The sequence below is a fragment of the Phyllostomus discolor genome, chromosome 4 (assembly GCF_004126475.2).
Source record: "Phyllostomus discolor isolate MPI-MPIP mPhyDis1 chromosome 4, mPhyDis1.pri.v3, whole genome shotgun sequence".
Taxonomy (NCBI): Eukaryota; Metazoa; Chordata; class Mammalia; order Chiroptera; family Phyllostomidae; genus Phyllostomus; species Phyllostomus discolor.
In genome coordinates this window covers 192,674,262-192,697,630 of record NC_040906.2, presented here as the reverse complement: position 1 = coordinate 192,697,630, position 23,369 = coordinate 192,674,262, and the positions used below count along the sequence as shown (strand labels likewise).

At 41.6% G+C, this 23,369-nt stretch overlaps 1 protein-coding gene across 6 annotated transcripts in view; it reads right to left on the bottom strand.

Annotated features, from left to right (window-relative positions):
* Positions 1 to 6,406: 6,406 nt before the first annotated feature.
* The window catches only part of AIG1 (androgen induced 1), a 212,130-nt gene continuing 195,167 nt past the window's right edge, over positions 6,407 to 23,369 (bottom strand). For 2 of the 6 annotated variants that reach the window (XM_036024801.1, XM_028510607.2), the window contains 2 exons: positions 13,697 to 13,860; positions 6,407 to 7,076 (listed from right to left, as the gene is read on the bottom strand). In XM_036024801.1, coding sequence (XP_035880694.1) covers positions 7,049 to 7,076; positions 13,697 to 13,860 — 192 coding nt within the window. In that variant the 3' untranslated portion in view covers positions 6,407 to 7,048. Of the gene's footprint in view, positions 7,077 to 8,974; positions 9,049 to 12,708; positions 12,900 to 13,696; positions 13,861 to 23,369 lie in introns of those variants that run through there. The other 4 variants (XM_036024800.1, XM_036024799.1, XM_036024798.1 and 1 more) reach the window with 3 other exon arrangements.

Here is a 23,369-nt window from a genome sequence, read left to right as displayed (position 1 = left end):
CTTTGCCTTAATATTCTACTGGAGGGCAGAGTAAATGCAGCTGATCGCGAGGCTCTCTCACAAATGCAAACTCTATTTTTGGACTTCCTCCCCTCCTCCCTCCTACTCTTCGTTCTCAGAAACCTTTATCCCAGAGGTACAAATGGACTCTTGGAAGCAATATCGTGACCTCCTCAATTATAATTTAGTTGGCGCAAAGATTATACTCTCAAATTGATTCAGCTTACATAGAAAAGTTACTTCAAAACTGCCTCCAAATTGAGGATGTGTCTTGGGAAAATCATCTTGTAATATAAAAATTCCAGAATTAATGATGACTGTAATGCAAAATTAATACAGACATAGAAACAGTGGTAAAGTGGTGATGAGGGCCATATGTGCTTCCCTGGGACTGCTAACGAGAGACCATGGTTCGGGATACAACTTACCAAGTGTCTCACTTTTAGGATCTGTGAAATGCCAACTGATGCCAGCCCCACACTGTGAGGTTTACTAACAAAAGGCATCCAGCCCAGCCAGTTTCTCAACACCCCCCCCCCCCCCCCCCGTTTAGTCTTTATAGAATAAAGGACAAAGCGGGAGCAAGGATATCAGACCTTTGAAGAAGGTTCACATAGTAAATATTAACAATGCCTTTTCCCTCTCCTTCCCTTGGTGGAGGGCCTGGGGCTAGGCAGCAAGGAAGTGTCTATCTGTTCCAACCTCTTCTGTCGAAATCTGTGTTTCCCAAGTTCCCTCCATCCCCCAGTAAGGACTGTGGGGTGGGGCGGAGGCGGGGTTGTGTGCCACTGAGCTGAGCCAGCAACTGATGCTGCTATTGATAGAGCTGAGAGAGAGAATGCCCAAGGGCAGCCTGTGTTTCCACTCTTGGCTTGGAAAGGATGGATGGGTGCATGCCATGGAAGGTAGCTGGGGCTTGCCAGAAGCAGAGATTTTAGGATGTATTGCTTGTTGCCTTGGTAATAGGGGAGAAGAGGACAGGGGATCTGTGCAAGGGTGGGACCTTGGGGAGTTCCCTAGAGAGCTAACAATTTCATCCTCACTTAGAACCCAGGGCCAGCACTTGATCCTGGCCCTGGCTGTGTTGGCCTTAGAGGCAGAGAGGGGACTTGCCAGCTCTGATGCCATTTTCTGCGTAAGCATAGGTCTTTCCCCCTCCCGCCCAGGCACAAGGGAAGAGACAGGAGAGAGAGAGAGTACTGACAGTTCAGATTTCAAAAAGCACAGGAATAAATATTAAACCTGAGTGGGATAAAGAAATAATATGTCTGGCCTGGGCAGGTTGTAGGAGCAAGAGGCTGCAACATTTAGTGCTGCTTGAAAATGAATGGATTTCATTCTTGCACACATCTACGTTGAGGCTATTCAATCAAACTTATTAATATGCTAGTGCCTATATGTAAAATCAGATATAGAATTTTAAAAAGGTTTTATGTTGTGCTTGCTTTTACACACTTGCAAAATTACCTTGAGAGACTTTTACTGCTTGGATTGTTTTGACTGAGGCTTTAAAAATATATTTTCAATAAAGTTTGGACATAAGATGCCTATCTCCCTTCCTGGCAAATCTCTCTATAGTAAGCAAAGATGCTTGTCATCACTCCAAAATCCTTTGAATTGTACTTGAAATTAGGGTCATCTGCCTCAAATATTTTAATTGCTTTGTTGATGAGTAGGCAGGAAAGCATCTAAATGTTTTGAATGTTTCCATGGGGACTTCTTTGGTGATCATCAGCACTTCCATTTCAATGTATCAGATGAGTTTGACTAACTTGGATCGGTTTGTCAACACTGGATAATTGGTTTGGTTTAATGAGGGACAACAGTGCTGGTCACTCAATTATTAGAAATTCACAAATATGAATTTTTGATGTTACCATGTGGCCGTTACCTTCCCTTTTTAGCATAGCACAGGAATAGCCCACATAAATATGTAAAAAGTACTTAATTTTAACATATGTTTTAATTTTCTATATTACCACAAACTTGGCTGAAAACTCAAATTTATTACGGAACAGCTCTGGAGGTTAGAAGTCCTAAATCAAGGTGTCAATAGGGTAGAATTACTTTTGAGGCTCCATGTAAGAATCCACTTCCTTGTCTTTCTTGAGTTTCTAGAATCTACCCAAATTCTTTGGCTCATGGCCCCTTCCTTGTATCACTCCAATCTCTGCTACCATTGTCACATTTTTTCTTTCATTGTGATCTTCCTGCCTCTCCCTCTTTGATGGACACTTGTAATTACATTGGGTGCCCTGGAAAATCTAGTATAAACTCCACATCTCAAAATCCTTAACTTAACCACACCTAAAGTCCCTTTGCTATGACAGGTAATACTCAAAACCTCTGGCGATTAGAACATGGACATCTCCGGGAGGGGCACTGCTACCACACCATAGTAATTAAAGAAAGCCAGAAGTAGTATGATCTTTTGCATCCCTGCAATGTTAACCCCTCACAGTTCATTTCTGATCATGACTTCCTGTCTACGGCCCTCATTTCCTTGACACATCTATTTTTGAGACTTATTGAGACTGTCAACTTCTGGATCATTTTGTTGTGCTCCAACATTTATCCTCTTTTTTTCTTCCTCAGTTCCAGACCCCATGCTCATCCTTCCAGCCACCCTTGATGCTCACTGGCTTGTGCTTTTGTGGCACCTCCTCTTCTCAACCAAAATTTCAACTTCGTTACTAAGCCTGTTGTGTTCTCTTGGAGAAAATCTCTACTCGGTCCTTGTTATCAGCAAGGTAACTCCTGATCTTCAGCCTCTCCTCAATATCAGTGCCACCCAGAAAGCCTTCTGTGTTTTCCTAGTCTATACTGCCTTCAGGGTATATCACAAACTCCGACCCATCTTCTGATCTCTCACTGTCTTTGGGTGATTCTTTGAGGAGTAAATTTCAGCCATCCAAAAGAAGTCCATGAATTTTGTTCTTGGTCTTGCAAACTCACTTTTAAGCACACTCCTTTCTCCTTCTTTCCTGTGAGTGGGAGAGGTGTTCCCATCGAAGGCTAACCTAGAATTTTTACCAAGATTTTTCACATTCGATTCATATTATCCTCATGGCTTTTGTTCTATAGGTGCAAGTGCTGCTTTTGCAGTAGTATTCTGTAGTTGCTATCTCTTCTTTTTTACAATACACTCATGTCAGAAGCTCCTCAATTACCTGGAATATGTTTTGTTCCTACAATTTCACTGAAATAGGCCTTGTCCTACATACGGAAAAACCCAAAGCCCAGTTTATCATCAAACCCCATCCCAGGCTGGTTCTCCAGGTTTCCTAAATAAGGAAATGGTGCTAACACCGTCTTGAACACATCTTAGGTTTTGTCTCAATTACTGGATACTATGTCAGCTATCAGACCTGTAGATTCAACTTCCTAACACATATACACACATGTATGTGTGTTATTCAACTTCCTCATTATATTTTGTATAATATGCAATTTCCTAATACATACATTATACATAAATGCTACATGCTTTTTCCATTACTTTGTTACAGGATCAGCTATTCATCTATGTTTTATTACACTTATTTTATACCTTTTGGGAGCATTTCATTACTTAATATATCTGAGAGTGTATCTATGGTGTGTGTGGGTGTGTGGTTTAAGGAAGCCATTTAGCTTTATTTATGTTTTTTTAGCAAATAATTATTCATTTGTTGCGGCACAATTTAATAATTTATTATGCCCTTACTAATCTGAAATGCCATCTTTATTACTCACTAAATTCATACACACACACAGTGGTGGGCGAAAGGAGGCCTGCAGTTGTGCGTATGTGAAACACGGAGTGTACCTCAAATTATTTTTGTTAATTATTGTCTAATTTTCCGTATGGACAACTGGGAACCCACTTTGGCCATACCACACACATGCACAGACCTGCTCGTTTTCCATTTTGCTGATTTTTCTCTCTGTGCTTGAGACATACCAGTCTATTTTATTCGCTGCATTTTTATTTGTTTTAAGAGTACTATATGCTTTAATTATTTGTCCTCTTCAAGATTTTTTCAGTTGTTTTTACTTCCTTATTTTTCTGTTAAATTAAAAAAAAACTTCGGCAACTTTGAAATGGAATTATGTAGCACTTATAAATAAATTATTCAAAGGAAGAAATGAGATCTTAAGAATAAAGTCTTCTTTTCCAGAATGTAGTATATCTTTTCATTATATTTATCTTTTTAAAAAGTCCCTCAGAAGAAAAAACACAATTAGATCAATGACAATTATTATTTTATAGCATTAGACTTATGTTACTAGTGTTTTTCTTCATGATATGTGAAAGTTTGTGCTCTTCTGGTTTTATTCTGGGAAGTGTATTAAGTCTGAAAAATAGTATGAGAAGCTGTTCATTGTTCTGCATCTTTGATGCAATTTCCTGTTAAATGTTTTCCTACTAATTTGCATTAGTTACTTGTTGATTTTCTTGTTCTAGAAGTTGAACTAGAAGCACATTCTCCCCAGAGACCATGGGTGTTGGGTTGGACTTAACACATGTGTATAGAGAAGAGGGTAAAACACAACTTCCTTCTGAGAACTGACAGGGGGAAGCGGGGAGGCCCCCAGCCCAAAGAAAAAATTGCTGATAATGTTTTCACCACTCGGTGCTCAGAGAGCAGTAGGGAGAGTCATCCTGATGCACTCTGCTCCAGGGCAAGCTGAATTTCTGTGATGGCTCAGTGGGGGCATCAGCAGCTCCTGGATGACGGGCCTCAGTGCATCCCACACACCTGGAGAGAGAGCCCTGGGTGTCCATCTGGCAGGAAGGGTCTCCAGGGTTCCCAAAACAAAAATGACCCACCACGGGGAAACCAAACCAAATCCCAAATCTGATCACGTAATTGTATTTCAAATATCAGTGAGGCATATATTCAAACTGCTATCCTATGAATTGAGTCAGCTTTCTATCTAAAACCCACAGGCCTCAGCTTCTTTAGGCGTCAGTTTGGTGGCCAAAGCAAGAAAGTGTTATTTGCTGGCGGGGATGGGTAGTCACTGGGTCCCTGAGGAATTGTCCCAGAAACTCCTTAAAAATATTCCACTCCTTGAGGTTTCCACTTCTGAGAGTCATCTGGAAAAATGGTTTCCTTTTAAATGGTGGTTTTGCTCCTTTCCTGTTATTTGTTAACCACATTTTTCTTTTCCGTTAATAACATCAATTCTATAGTTACATAGTTACATAAAACTTTTTTTTTAACCATAAAACTTTTTCTGTCCAGGTCAAAGTGTAACTTATTTGATGCTGGATCTCACATTTTCCAAACATCTCAGAACAATAACAATAATAGTGTCATGGACATTTTATTTCTGACCTGAAAATGAAATGCCTTTGAAATGAGCTGTTTTTTTTCTCATGATATGAAATATTTTTGTATTACTAATGGTATTATCAGAAATAAATGTTTAGATTTCTCAAGTGCCTTAGAGCAACTATGGAGAGAATCATATGATTTTGTATTTTGTGCATCGCTGAGACAAGGTATTAAATAAAAAATCCTAGTATTAAGCTATCCTTGAATTTGTAGAGTAAACATTATTTATAGTTTCAAAAAGTTATTTGTGTACTGTTGGGTTGATGTTGCCAGCATTTTAGTTAAAGCATTTTTTTCTTTGCTGTGTTGGCTTTATTTTTAAGGGTTATATTAACTTTGAAAAATGATTTGGGAAGTGTTTTATCAGTTTGTAATTTTGGAATGATTTAAGTAACATGAGATTTGTTACTTGAAAGTTTTTAAGAACTTGCTCGTAAAGGATCTTTGGATCCAATTCCCCCTTTGGAGATAGTTAATTGAACATTAAAAAATATATTCCATGAATGTCAGTCCATTACAGCTTTCTAATTCTTACTGAATTTATTTCCCTTAAAAACTGCACTTTTCACTGGGTCCTAAGACTTTGTTGTCATAGAGCTATAAAATATATTTTTATAGTTAAAAAGTTGCTTCACATCTGTGCTTATATTTGTCTTCTCCTCTCTTTCTTTTCAGCTCATATATCAGTAATTTTCATGTTTTAATGGTCTTTGTACAGATGAAATACTATAATAATCACTTTATTTATCAATTCCACTGTTATTTTCCTGCTACCTTATATAATTTCTGCTTTTATTTTTATTCATTCTTTCACTATATTTCTCTAAGATTTATTTCTGTATGTTTTACTACATATTCTGCATTAGCATTCTTTAAAACTAGTTATGATCAAACACTTTGTAAATTAGTTTTTTTCCAAAAACGATTCTTCTAGGATGTATCAGAAAGATACAGATTTTTGCAACCATGAAACTGTGAGAACCAGGTTCAGTAATCCTATTTTCAACAGGTACCAGAAACAAAGTCAGAAAGGAGACGCCAGTGTTGTTAGGGCTTGAGATGTACTGTGCAATTATCAGATGAAGAGCTACCTGATCTTTATTAAAGTTACAGTTTGCATTTAGGAAAAGTTTCGCAAGGTTAAACCATGAGATCCAAAACCACTCAGGGGTTTGACTAAATGGACGTACTTTTTACTCACATTGCCTGTTTGAGGCAACTGTGACATGATTGCAACGGGGACGGACCATCCATCCCGTGTCCCCCAGACTTACACTGTGGCCCAGGTTCATTATCCCGGCCACCTGGGGACGAATACTCAAATACCTTGCTCCACATCTGCTCCTTTGATTTTCACAAATTTCTCAACAAGAAACACAATAGAATTTTATTCTTTATGGTATCACATTGTGCACATTAAAATCCAATGACCCATTTTAGTTTTAAAAACCAGGAGAGGAAAAAAAACTGTTATCATCCATCAGGAGCTTGGAAAGAGTCCTTTAACAAACGACGAGGGGGAGTTATTTTGGAAACAACTGGATTCTATTCTGGTAGACTGTGTTTCTCTATAAAAGGTGCCCTCCCTCCGGGGCCGGGAGGTGGAGGCGAATTCCGAGCAGGACGCTGAGGCTTCCTCTGCTGCGCTGCCGGCGCCAGGGGGAATGAGTCTATGACGGTGGCTCGACTCAGCTCTTTCGTGCAGACTTCGATCTCATTCCAGTTTAGGCTTCTCTTTCTCTTCTTCCATACCTAAGACACAGGGAAAGCACTTTGTGTGAGCATCAGATTAAACCAGGAGCAGCTCTGCCACGCTGCTTAAAAAAAAAACCCTTTTCTCTCAACACTTCTCACCCACCCTCCTGCACCCATCCCTTCTCTCTAGCTGAGAAGGGAAGCCCTTCACGGCTTTCTCCAGAAACTTCCTCTGTGACCTCTCTCACCACCCTTTTCCACCAAATCAGGACAGAATATCTCTGGGACACACCCGGTTCTTACGGCTTCTGGGAGTAAGGGACTCGAGTCAGTTCTTGACTCACTGAGTTTGCATGGAAACCCCGACTAGTCCTGTCCCTTTCTAAGACAAGGACTCTGGATTTTAAAAAATCAAGAAATGTGTGTGTGTGTGTGTGTGTGTGTGTGTGTAAATAAATTTTAAAGCTCACAGCCCATTAGCCACAAGAAGTGTTTACATCCATACCCATTTGTACTTAAACTTAAGTTCTCCTTATGGTCAACCCAAGATTGGTGGAACTGTTTTTCTTCCTGAGACTTATATGGATCTGGGCCGTAAGACCTCTGTCCATTGTCTGGAGTGAATAGTTAATGATGTTTCATTTTCCTGGAGATGAAAATGTTCAAGTCATTCTCATGAATTAAAGTGAAATCGAGCAAATGGCTCCCTACTTCAATTTTTCTAGCTGACGATTTTTCTTGTGACACTGAATTCTCAGACACTTTTTGCTGGAACAAAAGACCAACTGAATGCTGCATAGAAGGTTCTGTTGGTATTCTTTTGCAAATTGCAAGCTCTCTGAGGGCAGAGCCCTTCACTGTTTTATTCCGGATTATATCCCTAGCACACAACACAGTGTTTTGTTCACAGTAGGAGCTCAATTAATCCTTACTGAATCAATGGATAAACAGTCAACAGAGGAGGCTTCAGCAGGCTGGACTGGTGGGAAAACAGAACAACGCATGGAATTTCGCAATATAAAAACTCAGGAAGTCTAACCTCAGGGGGCCACCACGATAGGGCTTCAAGTGGGAGACGTGGCCCCCTGTCCCAGCTGCCGGTCTGTGTCCTGTGGGGCCAGGGTGGTGGCAGCGGAATGTGGCTAACATGCTCTGAACAGGTGTCCTTAGACATTCTTTTAGGTTTGGTTTTCATGACTAAGGAACTGGCGGAGATCTGTAACGCTTTTTCCAAAGTAATTCTCAGAATCATATTAAGGAAAACTTCAAATCGAGGAGTCATGACATCCACAGGCAGGAGGGAGCGGGCAGAGGGGGGAAGGCAGGCGATGCCTTAGTTGTTGGGTAACCAAGGCAAAGGCAGACAAACACAACACAGATTCCGTTCAGACAAGCCACATGACTTGAGTCCCCACTTCATCCCCCGTCCAGCCCTGTGGAGAAGCTATTGGGAGCTAGCCGCTCGCTTCTCTTTTTTCAAGTCTGTTTCCTCCTAAGTGTTTTCTTGCAGCTGGGTTGGCTTGGCAGTGAGAGTGGAATCTTCAAAAGCAGGGGTGGAGAACAGGGGTGTTCACTGACCCAGACAGGGAAAATGGCTCCCCACCTACTTTCGTTTGGCAGCTGGGAGGCAGAGGGAAAAATTAGACAGCTGTAAATAATATTTGGAAGAACCACAGGTATAATTTCCACACAAATAGCTGAAAGAAACCTGTCACAAGCTGAGGCGGGAGGTGCTTTCCGAAATGCAGAGGAAGAGCTGATTGATCCCCGGAGACTCACTCACCTGTGATTCCCCTGGGGCTGGGGGAGGGGCACAACCAGCGGGCAGGGCTGGGACACAGCTGCTGGGTGGGCCTGTGTGGGACGCGCCTGGGTGGGCACTTGGCAGAGAGGAAAGGCGCCAAGTTTGTGTCCCAGAGGCCTGGGGCTGACCTCCTTTTGTCTGCTTTCGCCGTCCTCACCCCAACCTTTCACCCTTGGACACTCCCATCTCTGGTTGTACGAAGTTTGACTTTAATAAAATGACACACTGGAATGGGAATAAACTCTGAGCTAAAGTAGAGAAATATTTTAAGTGTTGTAGGTGGAATTGGGTCCCCCACCGAATCCATCTGTCGAGGTCCTAATTTCCAGGACCTTAGAATGTGAAAGAAGGCCAAGGATGTGGCTGCACGACTGTTTGTTCAAGAGACCGGGCATGCGACCTGTGAATCCAATTAATCATCTCAGCAGACTCCGGGAAAGACCTGTGGGGGACCCTCTGTCTGATGCTTTGGACCCCCAGGAATTACATGGGAAGCCAAAAGGGTTTTTTTTCAGAATGTTGTACCAGCAGAAGCCCCGCTAGTGTAGACTGAGAGGGATGGATGAAATGAAGGAGGCGTAACTCCAAAGGCATTTTAGGGGCTGGATCCTTCTTGGTTCCAGAGGGTAGGGCTGCTGCACAGGCCCAAGGATGCAGGGCCACAGCCCCCCTCCTGGTGAGTCCCGAGGACGGGACATTCAGCCAAAGGGGATTATTCTCAAGCCTTGGAATGGAATGGAATTTGCCCTGCTGGCTTTTAGACTTAGTTGGGAACCATGACCCTTTCTTATCCTGTGATTTCTTTCTTTTGGAAAGGGAATATATATTCTATGCCTGTCCAACCATTGTATTTTGGAAGCAGATAACTTTCTGTCTGGGGTCACAGGTTCACAACTGGAGTGCAATGTTGCTTCAGGATGAACCATACCCCCAGCTTTACCCACATGTAATTTGGATAATATTTAGGGTGAGATTTTGAACTTCAGATGCTGGAAAGACTTTGAGGTCTATTGGGAATGTATGCTGCATGAATGAAGGGCATGAATTTGGGGACATACGGCAGAGTGCCATTAGCTAAATTGTGTTTCCCCAAACCTAACTCCCAGTACTTTAAGAATGTGACTGTATTGGAGACAGTGTCTTTACCAAGTTAAAATGAAGCCATTGGGGTGAGCCCTAATCAGATGACTGATGTCTTTATAAAAAACAAATTTGGCCCTGGCCGGTATGGCTCATTTGGTTGTAGCATTGTCCCACGGGCTAAAAAGTCCTGGGTTCAATTCCCAGTCAGAGCACATACCCAGGTTGTGGGTTTGGTCCCGTCGGGACACATATGAGGAGGCAACCGATCCATATTTCACACGATGTTTCTCACAACGATGTTTCTCTCTCTCTCTCTCTCTCTCTCCCTTCCTCTCTGTCTAGAAACAATAAAAAATATCCTTGAGTGAGAATAAAAAATTTAAAAAATAAATTTGGACACAGCCTCACATATAAGTGATAATGCCATGTGAATGTGAAGATGGTCACCTATAAGCCGAAGAGACGGGCCTGGAACAAAGTTTCCCTCACGGTCCTCAGAAGGAACCCACCCCGCTCACACCTTGCTTTTGGCACTCAGAACTGTGAGACATGACATTTCTATTGCTAACGCCATCCAGTTTGTTGTACTTTATTGTAGCAGCCCAGGTGAGGTAATACAATAGCCACAAAGTCACGTGGAATTACTTTCTTTTAAAAAGAGTAAACGAGTACCTATTAATTTAGCCTCCCTTAAAGGCCTTTTTCCTAGTTCATATCAGGTTGGTCTGTTTTGTTATTTGATAAGCTAGGTCCACGGTGCTGAGTGAACTTCCTGAACTCTCACATGCCTGGTTTTCCAGTGGAGACACTCTGATGGTTTACTTGAAATAACACCGGATTGAACATCCTTCAGGTGTCGGCTCTGCAACCAACCATTTTTGGTGGGTTACTTAAGATTTCTGGGCCTCGTTGTTTCTTAGTAAAAGGAAAGGGTTGGTTTAGATGATCTCTAATCTCCTCTTTAGTTTTAAGATTCTGTAACAATGTGATTTCATCTTGTAGTTGAGGCCAACATATCATACCAGGTGGAGGAAGTTGAGCCATTAAAAGTCATTACAGATGAAAGGAAGGGGGGCCAGATGTGGCATTCCTGCTCCTTGGAGGAGTTTGGTGTGGGGTGTAGCAAATGTGCTCAGGATGGTAACACTGTGCTCGATTGTATTCGATTCATTCTACAGCACACACACACAACACACACTGCTTTTATTTATTTTTTGATCTTTCAATATCTTTTTATTGTATTTTTTCCATTACCATTTATCCCCCTTATGCCCTCTTCCACCTCCACCCACTCTCTTCCACCCAGCAATCAGCACACTGTTATCCAGGTCCATGAGTCCTTTCTCTTTTTTGTTCGATTCCTCCACCGCTTTTAATGGGCAGTTTCATGTCAACTACCTACAGAACCAGCCAACTGATGAGACTGAGCAAAGTGGCCAGGCAAGGACTAGGGTAAACTGGAGCACCATTTAAAGGGAACCACTGACCTTCAGCTCCAGACTGTTGTTGCCAGAAGAGAACAGTGGGCTCGGTGTTGCCAGATCTTAAGATATTTGAGAAGAAAAAAAATCTGGCCTTCATATGAAATCTCCCAATTCTGAAATGCTGGTTCCAAATGAAAGCCCCACTATGTCAGCCTGATGAAACTTTTGTGCAGGTAAGGTTTGGAGGAGGCCATCAGTTTGTCATCTCTCCCCTATATGACAAAGATGACCTCTTGGCCCAAAACCTCTGTCTCCATGAATTAACGGCATGGTCCCAAGCCGATAAAATTAATCTCTAAACCTGACATGAGTTACAAAAGATCAGTCAACTTTAACTCATGCTGCTTAAAAGAATGGTGCAAATGAAATTGAACACATGACTAAAAATAACAACCCTTAGTTTCACTACTCATTTTTAACTTCTTACTCAAAGCTGCTAAAATGTAGTATTCTATTTATGTAGATTGGATTTTTTTCTCTCCTGGTTTCCAGGCCATCTTTCTTAGAAGCTATAGAACAAGGGCCGAATGACCGTTGGAATCAAGCCAGTCGAGGGGAAACAGGCAGTTATAAACACGTCCTCAGTAACATACATTGGGCATATTAGCTTCAATTGAAATATAATGTCCTTTCCCCAAAAAGTTGATAAAGTTTGCATTTTACTTTTTATTTAAAATTTTTTTATCATCACCTGAGGATATGTTTATTGATATTTAGAGAGAGAGGAAGACAGAGAAAGGGAGAGGGAGAGAGAGAGAGAAACAGACAGACAGACAGATGGACATTGATGTGAGAGAGAAACATCGACCAACTGCCTCCAATCCACACCCAGGCCCCAACCAGGGCTCGAACCCTTAACCTAGGTATGTGTCCTGACTGGGAATTGAACCTGCAATGCTCTAACCAACTGAGCTACCCTGCCAGGACACATTTACCTTTTAATACATTTTAAAAGTTAACTAAATACTTGTATCAGTTAATTACTAGAGAAAGATTACTATTCCCATTGAACAGAAAGGAAAATCATTAAAATAAAACTTCTGGCCCCTCAAGTTATGGCCTGAACTGAATAAAAAATTTTGACACTTTTACAAATAGACCACTTATTCAAATCAAGCCAGCTGCTGGGAAAAGAAACCCTCAGATTCCTCTGGGCCATTTAACATCGGGCTGGTACGTCGAGGCATACCATCTTAGAAGAGCCACACACAAAAGAAGTCCGATTCAATAACCATGCAATGACTGTTTTATTTGTCTAACTAGAGCACGCTCCTGGCAGAGTGTCTGGCACAAAGTAGGGCACGTGGATCATTTTCTGGTGATGTCTAGAGAGGTCTCTAACATCCCCACATCATCTTGCCTTTAGATGTATTCTCATGCAGGACTCAAGTCACTACATATCTGCGCTGTTGCTTTGGCCACCTTCCCAATTGTGTGTTATCTTACATACACTTTGGGCAGATTTTGCGCAGCTTGGGTAAGATTACGTGCCTTGCCGGGATGGAGGCTCTGCCGTAAATAGAAACAAAAGAGAAATCAAACCGTAGGTTAAGAGAGTTTATGCAGCAATGAAGTATTACCCTTTACTGCCTGGACTTCTTTGCCACTTCAGCCCTTGAACATGACAGTCACTGGTCTATCACAGTGGCCTGAGCCTTGCTTAAAGGTCAAGCAGAATAGCGGTGAGACGTCTCTGAGGCTGCTACACCCATGGAAAGGATGGCGTAAAAAGTGGAGACCTGGGTGACTTTTATCGAGACTGGGTACATTTAAAGATTTTTATTTGTTTATTTTTAGAGAGGGGAAGGGAGGGAGAGAGTGGGAGAAACATGATGTGTGAGAGAAACACTGATTGGTTGCCTCTTGCACTCCCCCAGCTGGAAGCCTGGCCTGCAACCCAGGCATGTGCTCTGACTGGGAATTGAACTGGTGACCTTTCGATTCCCAGGCTGGTGCTGAATCCACTGAGCCACACCAGCCAGGGAGAGATTGTTTACATTTAATAATTTATCTATTTAATTGGGGGTTCTTTAGCTAAGGCAGTCTTATTAATCAGAGTGAACTCCCTATAAAATTTTATAGACATGCTTCTTTTCTCTTAGATTTGGATATTTTACGAGCTAATAAGACAAAGTGAGTAATAAACCATTTGGGTAACTACCCGGAGCTCTTAAATTAACACTGTTATTATAAAAAGGTAAGTCCTCCTAAGTGATTCTGTGCTATGGTGGAATTTTCCTTCAGACTCTGCACACAGTTTTACGACAGGAATTCTCTTGTTTTATACTCCCCTAAATAATACTCACTTTTCTGTGTATCCCAGATATAGCTGTTCAGCACTTCTCCCAGCAGGTACAAAAAGTTCATTAAGATGGTTGTAAACCCAAAGAAGATGATTCTGGCTCCGGGGCCAATGTGTTCCAGGAACGGGTACACCCACATCCCAGTTACGTGATGTATCCAGCACACCCTGCAATGGAATTGCAAGGGAGATGAAGATAGCAGTTACTCTCACGCCAGGTTTCAAAGCTGCTGATACTACAAATATGGTCCCCCTTTTCCAACTATTCTTCGTCAATGCCCATCACAGTTTTGCTTCTGACACTTAGGAGCTCCCAGAGACTTTGTTGTTTGTTTTCTTTTACTTTTTTTTTTTACTTTGAAATAATTTTAGGTTCACAGAAAAGTTGCAATACGGTACTAGGGAATTCCAGCATGCCTTTTGCTCAAGTTTCCTGCATGTTAATATCTCGCATAACCAGCACAATTACTAAAACGAAGCAGTTAACATTGGTACAATACTACTAGCTGAACGGCAGGTTTTATTTGGAATTTCCATTTTCCCATTAATGTCCTTTATCTGGTCAGGATCCCACATTGTATTCAGCGGTCATGACTTCTTTATCTCCTCCAGTCTGGAAGTTCCCCAGTTTCTCCTTATCTTTTCTGACTCTTGAAGGGGTTTGGTTGGGGATTTGGCACTGGTTTTTTTTGTTTGTTTGTTTTTGTTTTTGTCTAAATACTATTATACAATCTTCTTAATCTCTTCTTTACAAAACGAAACACTGTAGCATTTCGTTGGGCAACCACACTATAGTAAAACCCAGGTGAGTGTGTGCCAGGAATCCAGCCGCCCTGCCTCCCAACCGGACACCAATACACATCCACATACTGGGAGGGCCGCCCCGCAGCCTCCAGCCACCGGGCTTCCCACAGCCTGGTCCTTGCATCTGTATTTGTTTCTTTCTTTCCCTTTCTATTTTACTAATTTATACTGTGATTATTCTATTTGTGTTCTGGAGATTTTTTTAGACTCAGTGGCAACACAACATCATTAATATCCACTGTTTTCAAAAGTTTAGTTAGAATAGTTGCAATGTTGGCTCCTTTCTGACACAGCTAAGAGCTATATTCCAAAATATCAGCTGTTGTCAATTTTGGAGACTAAATAAAATATAAAGCATTTATGTCATGGCAATAAAGATTACTTTTTATACCTCTGTATTTTGGGGTCATTTTCTTTGTTATGGCTTCACTTCTTTTTAAGCAGTTTATCTACATATATAATGTGCAAGGTCTATCCAGAAGGTATCCAGCCATATCATATGAAAAATAGAGATGTTTATTGAAGAAGATACAAGATTCAAGGAACACTGTACATAGGACAATGGCACCTCAGTCCCCTTCAAAGTAGGTACCTTGAGACCTCACACAGTTCTCCCAGTCATTGTCAGCTGTCCCGTCATATTTTCCTGAATCTCATCAATTGTTGGGAACTGCCCTGACTGGTATCAGAAGCTGAAACCCCCGCCTAGGCTAAGGCTAAGGGAACGCCCTTGGAACCGTAAGCCAGCAAGGAGACAAGGGCTTGTCTCCCTGGCAGGAATGCTGCTTCTGCTGCTGAACCCCCAAAAGCTTGGTTGGTTAGCCAAAGATGGGTAAGATTCCCCATGGGGGGAACGACCTAAGGCAGGCACGATCACTTTGGGAGGCCCCCCAAAAGAAGGATTTGGGGGGCTGCAGCAAAAGAGGGTGACGGATCCTCGCTCCTCGGCTTAGACATAGCCTGAGTTCTCAGCATCTGGGAGAAAATCTCCTTATTGCCTTAGTTCCCGTACTAAGCCTGAAACAATGACAGGGTGGTGCAGCTCTGGACTGAAAAGGGCAGATTCCCTGGGTGATCAGGCCTAAGAAAGAACATGTAAATTACTGTGAAACCTTCTTTGTTTAGAAGGCTCTCAGTTGAATGAGAGGGGTCCAAGGAGGAAGTTTGTTCCTTAAAGTCTTACAGCTCTTTGACCCCGACTCAATAGACCAGCAGAGTTCCCTCTTTTCTATAGTTCCTTACTTCCCCCTAATGAGTACTGTACTTTACCTGAATTATTATGCAAAATGAGCCCAATAAAAGCAGGTATGGACTGTAAATCAGGGCCCTCCCCACCAGGGGGGGTGGCCATTTCGTCCCTACTTCCCCACAGAAACTAGTCTTGTCTCTGTGCATGTTTGTTTTGTTTCTCACGTGTTTTTCAGCGAGCCATTCACAGCGTTCCGTGGTCACTGCTGGCCGGTGACCCACGTGCAACAATCAATGGTCTGAAATCTCTCCCCTTTGAAAGGGGATTTTAGTTTGGGAAAAAGCCAGAAGTCACAGGGCACTAAATCTGGGCTGTAGGGGGTTGAATCATCTGGGTGATTTGATGTTTTGCCAAAAAACTCTGCATGAGATATGATGTGTGAGTGGGCACATTGTTGTGGTGAAGCTGCCAATCACTACTTGTCCATAGGTGCAGCCTTCTGAATCATCTGAATAGTTTCCATGGAGGAATGTTCAAGCTTAATGCAAAATTTGATGCAGATTCATTGCTTTACTGGCTTTACATTGCTTTATTGCTTTACAGCCATTTTGAATGTGATGGCCACACGGTACACATGCTCACTCAACTGGCGTCTACTGCCCCCACTGACTAGTACAGTGAAGTCATCATTGTTCACACATGCACATTCCAGTCCATTCTCCTGGGCTGTTGGGTTATATTGATGTCATCCAACCCATCTTCTTTACATTAACAATGGCTGGACTGACCTTGTGTGTGTGTGTGTGTGTGTGTGTGTGTGTGTATACGTCCTCTGATCCAGAAACCAACCTGGTATCTTTCTTTAGAGCTTGCAATCTCAATGAGGGTGATAGCACTTTTCCCTGAAGGAGGTGAAAATTGATTCTGGGAGGGTGGCGAAGAAATCTTATTCTTTTTACCTATAAAGCACAGGTACAGGTATACACAGAACATAGACTGATATGCAGTTTATCTGTAGTATTAAAAGTTCATGGGCCCGCAATGCCACTCCTAGGTATAGAGCCAAAGGAACTGAAGCAGGGACACAGATATTTGGGCAGCCCTGTTCACAGCAGCATTATTCACAGTAGCCAAAAGACTGAAACAGCCCAAGTATCCATCAACAGATGAATGGATGAAGAAAATGTTGTATATACATGCAATGAAATATTATTCAGCCTTAAAGAGGAATGAGATTTTGATATACGCTATAACACAGACAGATGCTAAAAACATTATACTAAGTGAAAAAAGCCATAAACAGAAGGACAAATATCACATGATTGCACTTAAATAGGATACTAGAATAGGCAAATTCATTGAGACAAAGTATAATAGGAGTTACCTGGGGCTAAGGGGAATTGGGGACTGGGGAATTATTGTATAACAGGTTCAGAGATTATGTTCAAGATAATGAAAATATTTTGGGAATAGGTAGTGGTGATGGTTACATAACATTGTAAATGTATTTTGCGACTCTGAATTGTATGCTCACAAATGGTTAAAATGATGAATATTATATTATGTACATGGTGTGGCAAAAATAGGTTTACAGTTGTGAGTCCATGAAACACAGAATTTATTTTTGTATTATTATTTATTAATTATTGTACTATTTTTTTGTATGAACAATGGTAAACCTACTTTTGTCTCACCCTGTGTATTTTGGCACAATAAGGCATTTTCATGGGGTAGAGATTAGGGAAAAAATACCTAAAAAGCTTCCTTGGTGGGGGGAGTCAATAAGGAGACACACTGCCTTAGAGGGAGGAGGTGGTTATGAGATCCTGCCAGGCAGCTTGAATAACTGTCCGAACTGAAATATTTTACCAAAAGAGGAAGCCAAGTTAGTCATTATTTTTTAAAGGCTGAAGCATTTGTGAGTTAGCAGAAATTCGATTGTTAGAACTGGCTCTACTTCCCAAATATAACCAAATTATCTGCTTTTCACCGTTGCCACCACTACCGTCTCCAGTCCTTATCACCTCTCAACAGAACCATGCCAAGAGCTTCCTTCACCTTGGCTACAGTCTATTCTGTAGCCTATTCTCATCGGAGCCACCAGAATCCTATGGGATTTTGATGCATACTATTGTTTGTACATTAGAGGCAATTTTATTTTCCTAATCTTGCCTTAATTAGTGTAGATGGTGTTGTGTGCTCGTCACATAGCTTATTTTCATTCAGATAATATGCAATATCCCCAAAATGCAATACCATAAATCTATAATTGACTTTGCAAATCAACTTATAAAACAATCTGACTCACTGTAAAACTTGCCTCAATTAGGCAAGTAAGAGCAATTCAAATTATGAATGCTAGCCATATTTTTAAATACCTGTTCCTGGCATTCGACTTGCTTCCGGAAAATGAAACTTATATTTGAAGCTTTTGGTAATGTCTCTGATGCCAGGTCTCGACTCTTCAGACATTGTTTGCAATGTATTTTTGGTCTGTATGGAATCATGACACTGAATAGGTAACCATGACCACATCCTGTCTATTTGTAGATGACTCCTAAGTGTCTATTTCCAGCCTTGACCTCTCCCTGAACTCTGGAGCCCCAGGTTGCCCACTGCACATTTCTACTCGGAGCATCTCTAACCTAACATTTCCATGACGTCATCATCATCCCTGCATCCTAGTTTCTGCGCATCTCTGCCCTCCCCCCATCACCAAACAGCAAATATATGTCTCCCCTGTCTCTCACCTCTTAAACTGATGATTACTGTGTCACTCCAGCAGTAGCTTGGGGCAGAATATGTGCTTTAATGTGATATATAATCCCTTTCACCTTATTCAAGCACCTTATGAAGTACAATTATCCTCATTTCACAGATAATGAAACGGAGTAAAGACCGTGTCTAGCAAAATGGGAAAAGAATGCACATATGATTTCTTTTCTGCTGCACAGACTTGCTTCCCTAAATGAGGCACATTCATTGCCTTCAAAAATGAAGTGAAGGTTTTCTTTTTAAAATGTTTTCTTTTTTTTTAAGATTTTATTTATTTATTTTTAGAGAGAAAGGGAGGGGGGGAGAGAGAGAGAGAGAGAGAGAGAGAGAGAGAGAGAGAGAGAGAGATCAATGTGCGGTTGTTGGGGGTTATGGCCTGCAACCCAGGAATGTACCCTGGCTGGGAATCGAACCTGGGACACTTTGGTTCCCAGCCCGCGCTCAATCCACTGAGCTACGCCAGCCAGGGCTAAAACGTCTTCTTGACTTAGTAGGCCATCCAACCCTCTCAGACACAACAGCCCTGTTGTGTGGGATTTCACCTGGATCAGTGCCAATGGTGCATCCTCTTGTCCCAACAGGCTGTGCTTTCACCGTTTGTATCCTTGATATAATCAAGGCTCAATTCTCTGCACATAAGTGACTCATGGGCTTGCTCATCTGTTTTTGGAGAGTTCTGCCTTCTTGGTTAACTTTCAAATTCTATCTTAATCGGAGGCTATCTTGTCTTAATGCCCAAATAACTTCTGCTTAATGTAATGATACCAATTTTAATTTTAGCCTAAAAATTGATAACCAAGGTGTGTTTGTGTGCTTGTGCACACATGTGTGTATACATATATGAAGTCTGTCCAGAAAAAGTCCAGCCATTGTTAACATAATGAGAACGGCTTGTGGCCTGGCAGCCAAGGAGAATGGACTGGAATGCACATTCATGAACAATGACCATTTCACTATACTCTTCAGTGGGGGTGGTAGACATCATGGAGTGAGCATGTGTACTGTGTGGCCATTACATTCAAAGTGACTGAGTAGAGCAATGAATCTGCATCCAATTTTACATCAAGCTTGAAGACTCCTCTCTTCCCTTTCAAAGGTGATTCTAGTTTTGGGGAAGGCCAGAAGTTGCAGTGTGCCAAATCTGGGCTGTAGGGGGACTGAATCATCTGGGTGATTTGATGTTTGGCTAAAAAACTCTGCATGAGAAGTGATGCATGAGTGGGTGCGTTGTTGTGACAAAACTGCCAATCACCAGTTGCCCATGGCTGTGGCTTTTTGAATCACCCAAATAGTTTTTGTAGAGGACTTCATATATGCACATGCTATAGTACCAGAAGACTTGTGGGGTGGTCTATTTTATTAAATGTACCTCCAAAGTCATTCCCTTTAAAGTACAATTAAAAATGACATTTATTAATACCCCCTGAGTACTGAGATTGATACTAGGGATACAAAAGTAAATGAGGCAAAAGTGATTCATGTTTTCATGAATTACAGTCCAATGAACTTAATATCTATTAAGTGCAGTAGAATGAAGAAAATGTTAAGTATAGGATGTCAAGGGTGCCCAGGGATCATTTCCTCCTTTTTTGGGACCTTCCACTCACCATTATTGTTTTTTTTCTTGTGTATTCAACTTCCTTTCAAATCAATTTTTTTCATAGCTGATAAATATGCTCAAATGTCTTCCATTAAAGCACAACACAAGATTTTCCACCAACTTCACAAATATTGCTCCACACCTCTCCTTCTCCTCAAAACTAACCTCTCCAGGGAGTCCACACTCATTGACTCATGTCTGCACTTTGCGCCATTCCTCCACCCACAACAGTCAGGCTTCTGTCCTTGATAACTGACCAAAACATACTGGTTCTCTGACATCGAGTTCTCCTGGTTCTCCACCTACATCTGAGGCTGTGCTTCTTGGATCTTTTTGTAAGTTCCCTCTTCCCTACCCAACAATTGAATGTCAAATTTCCTTAAGGTTTGGTTCTCAGTGAAATAGAATTTAATGAGTCTAGGGGGTGGGTAAAAGCATAGACAGGAAAAAAAAAGTATGTGAAAATCCCCATGGCAGGAAGGAATATGGCAAAATCTCAGAGCCAAATGAAAGCCAGCATAACAAAAAGCAAGGTTCGGTATGGAGGGAAGAAACAGGTAGAAGCCACTCTGTGAAGGGCACTCTCGACTTTGTTAAAAAATGTGGGTCTTCAACAAAATATAATGATGGGGGCATGCACATGTCTGAGCCAGTGATATAATGTGTTCAGATTTCTGGTTTGAAAAGATCCCTCTGGCAGCTGTGAGGATGAGTTGGAAGGGGACATAAGTAGATATGGAGAGAAGTTAGAAACTATGACAACACTCTGGACAGAGATAGATGATTGTAGCGTGAATTAAGATGCTGGTGATGCATTCTCAGTTGACGAGTTTATTCATGCCCACTGCTTCCTGTCTACTACCTATATATAGATATGTCACAAATTCATGTCCTATGAACTGTTAATCCAACAGTCCTCATCTCATCTCATTTTGCGCTGAGGCATAAAGATACCTCAGTCTTGATGTATCTGTGGCCAACAACATGCTCGTTTCCCTCAAACCTGGTCCTCCACTGGTGTTCCTTATCTCTGAGAGTGGTGCTAGCTCCATTCAGTTTTGCAGCTCAAACCTGGGAGTCACCTTTTTTACTTCCCTCCCTTTTGTCACACCTTTTCAACCCATTACTTTGTCTTGTCACGGTCATCTCACACATCTCTCCAATATGTTTTTGCTTCCATCTCTATCACCAGCATCTTAATTCATGCTACAATCATCTATCTCTGTCCGGAGGAGTATTGTCATAGTTTCTAACTTCTCTCCATATCTACTTCTGTCTCCTTCCAACTCATCCTCACAGCTGCCAGAGGGATCTTTTCAAACCAGAAATCTGAACACATTATATCACTGGCTCAGACATGTGCATGCCCCCACCATTGTATTTTGTTAAAGACCCACATTTTTAACAAAGTCGAGAGTGCCCTTTGCAGAGTGGCTTCTACCTGTTTCTTCCCTCCATACCGAACCTTGCTTTTGTTACACTGGCTTTCATCTGGCTCCGTGATTTTATCATGTTCCTTCCTGCCATGGGGATTTTCACATGCGTTTTTTTTTTTTTCTGTCTATGCTTTCACCACCCCTTAGACTCGTTAAATTATGTTTTGCTTTTTATATTTTAGCTCAATTATTATAACTAACCATTCATCACTTAGGAAAGCATTCTCTGGCCTACTAGATTAGGTCAGATTTTATAGGCTCTTTAAGAACCATGAGTCTCTTTTAAAGCTTTTTTTATTAGTACTTAAATTTGAATGACATATTTGTTTGAATAATATTTCTCCCCCTTTAGACTATCCGAATTTTGTGAGGTGTGGGACTATGTTTGTTTTTATTTCTCATTGTATCCTCAGCACTTACCACCAGGCCTGTCACACAGTAGAAGAAAAGGTTAATGAACAAAATGGCATTTAAGGTATGATAGGAGTAGTAAGAGTTAATTGAATAAAGATGGGAGGCAAGCACTTTCTAGCCAAATGAAATCACATGTGGAAAAACCCAAAAATAGAGGACAGCTTCCAAATATTCCAGAAGAAAACATTTTGTTGAGCTCAAGGGAGAGAGGACATGAAGGGCAGGCAGGTGCCACACTGTGGGTGGCTTTTTAAGCCATGGTAAGAAATGTAGACTGTCCCAGGGTGGACATCAGGAAGTCCTTGAGGGGTGTTAAATAAATGTGAAACAGATCAGGTGGCCAGGAGAGCAGGCTATTGGATCTTCAGGATGTTTGTAAGCTGGTTGGTTGGTAGCTTCAATTCAGCCAAAGACTGTCAAATGCATATCAGGATTCCCCACCCTCAGCTACCAAAGAGCGAGTTGTTACACACTGGGTTGGCCAAAAAGTCCGTAAGGTTTTTTCCATAAACTAAAAGACACATTTTTTATTTTCACTAAAAACTTTGTTGATTTAGATATTTCGAGTATGTTAGCTATCTCCCTCGGGGTAGAACGTTGATTGTTCTCAATTAATGTCTCCATTTGATCGCTATCAATTTTAACTGGTCTACCCAACCATGAAGCATTGTCTGGTGAGAAATCTCCAGCACACAATTTTACAAACCACTTTTGACATGTTCGATCAGTCACAGCACCTTCTGCATATACTGCACAAATTTTTTTTTTTTACATTTCAGTTGCATTTTACCTTTCTTGACAAAATAAAGCATAAAGTACTAAAAATGTTGCATATTTTCTTCCATCTTCAGCATTAAAATGGCTACACAAAAATTTACCAATTTTGATAAGTTTTTTAGAAACGCACACTGATATAACAGCTGTCACCATACAATCTAACACAATTGTTTCGAATGAAGTTACAGACAGCTAAGTGCTACTAGAGCCATCTTATGGAAAAAAACAGATGAGCTTTTCTGTTGGGAGCTGCCCTGCCTGATTTCAGAAGCTGTAACCCTCCCATGGCTAAGGCTGAGTGAGCGACCTTCGGACCATAAGCCACTAAGGAGACAAAGCTTATCTCCCTGGCAGGAGCGCTGCTTCTGCTTCTTTTACTTCATCCATAACTGGCCCCCGATGCTTGATCAGTTATCCAATGACAGGTAAGATTCCTCAAGGGGGGAATGACCTAAGACAGGCACAATCATGGGGAGAAGGACTTGGGGGGCTATAGCAAAGGCTTTGACATAGCCTGAGTCCTCATTCTGTCTTCAAGAAGTCTCCTAATCTCTTGGCTGCCTTACTTTCCCTGCCTGACTTAAGCCTGAAACAATGAGAGAAGGCGGTACAGCCCTGTGCTAGAAAGGATGGGTTCCCTGGGTGCTCGGGTCTAAGAAAGAATGAATACACGCCTGTGAAA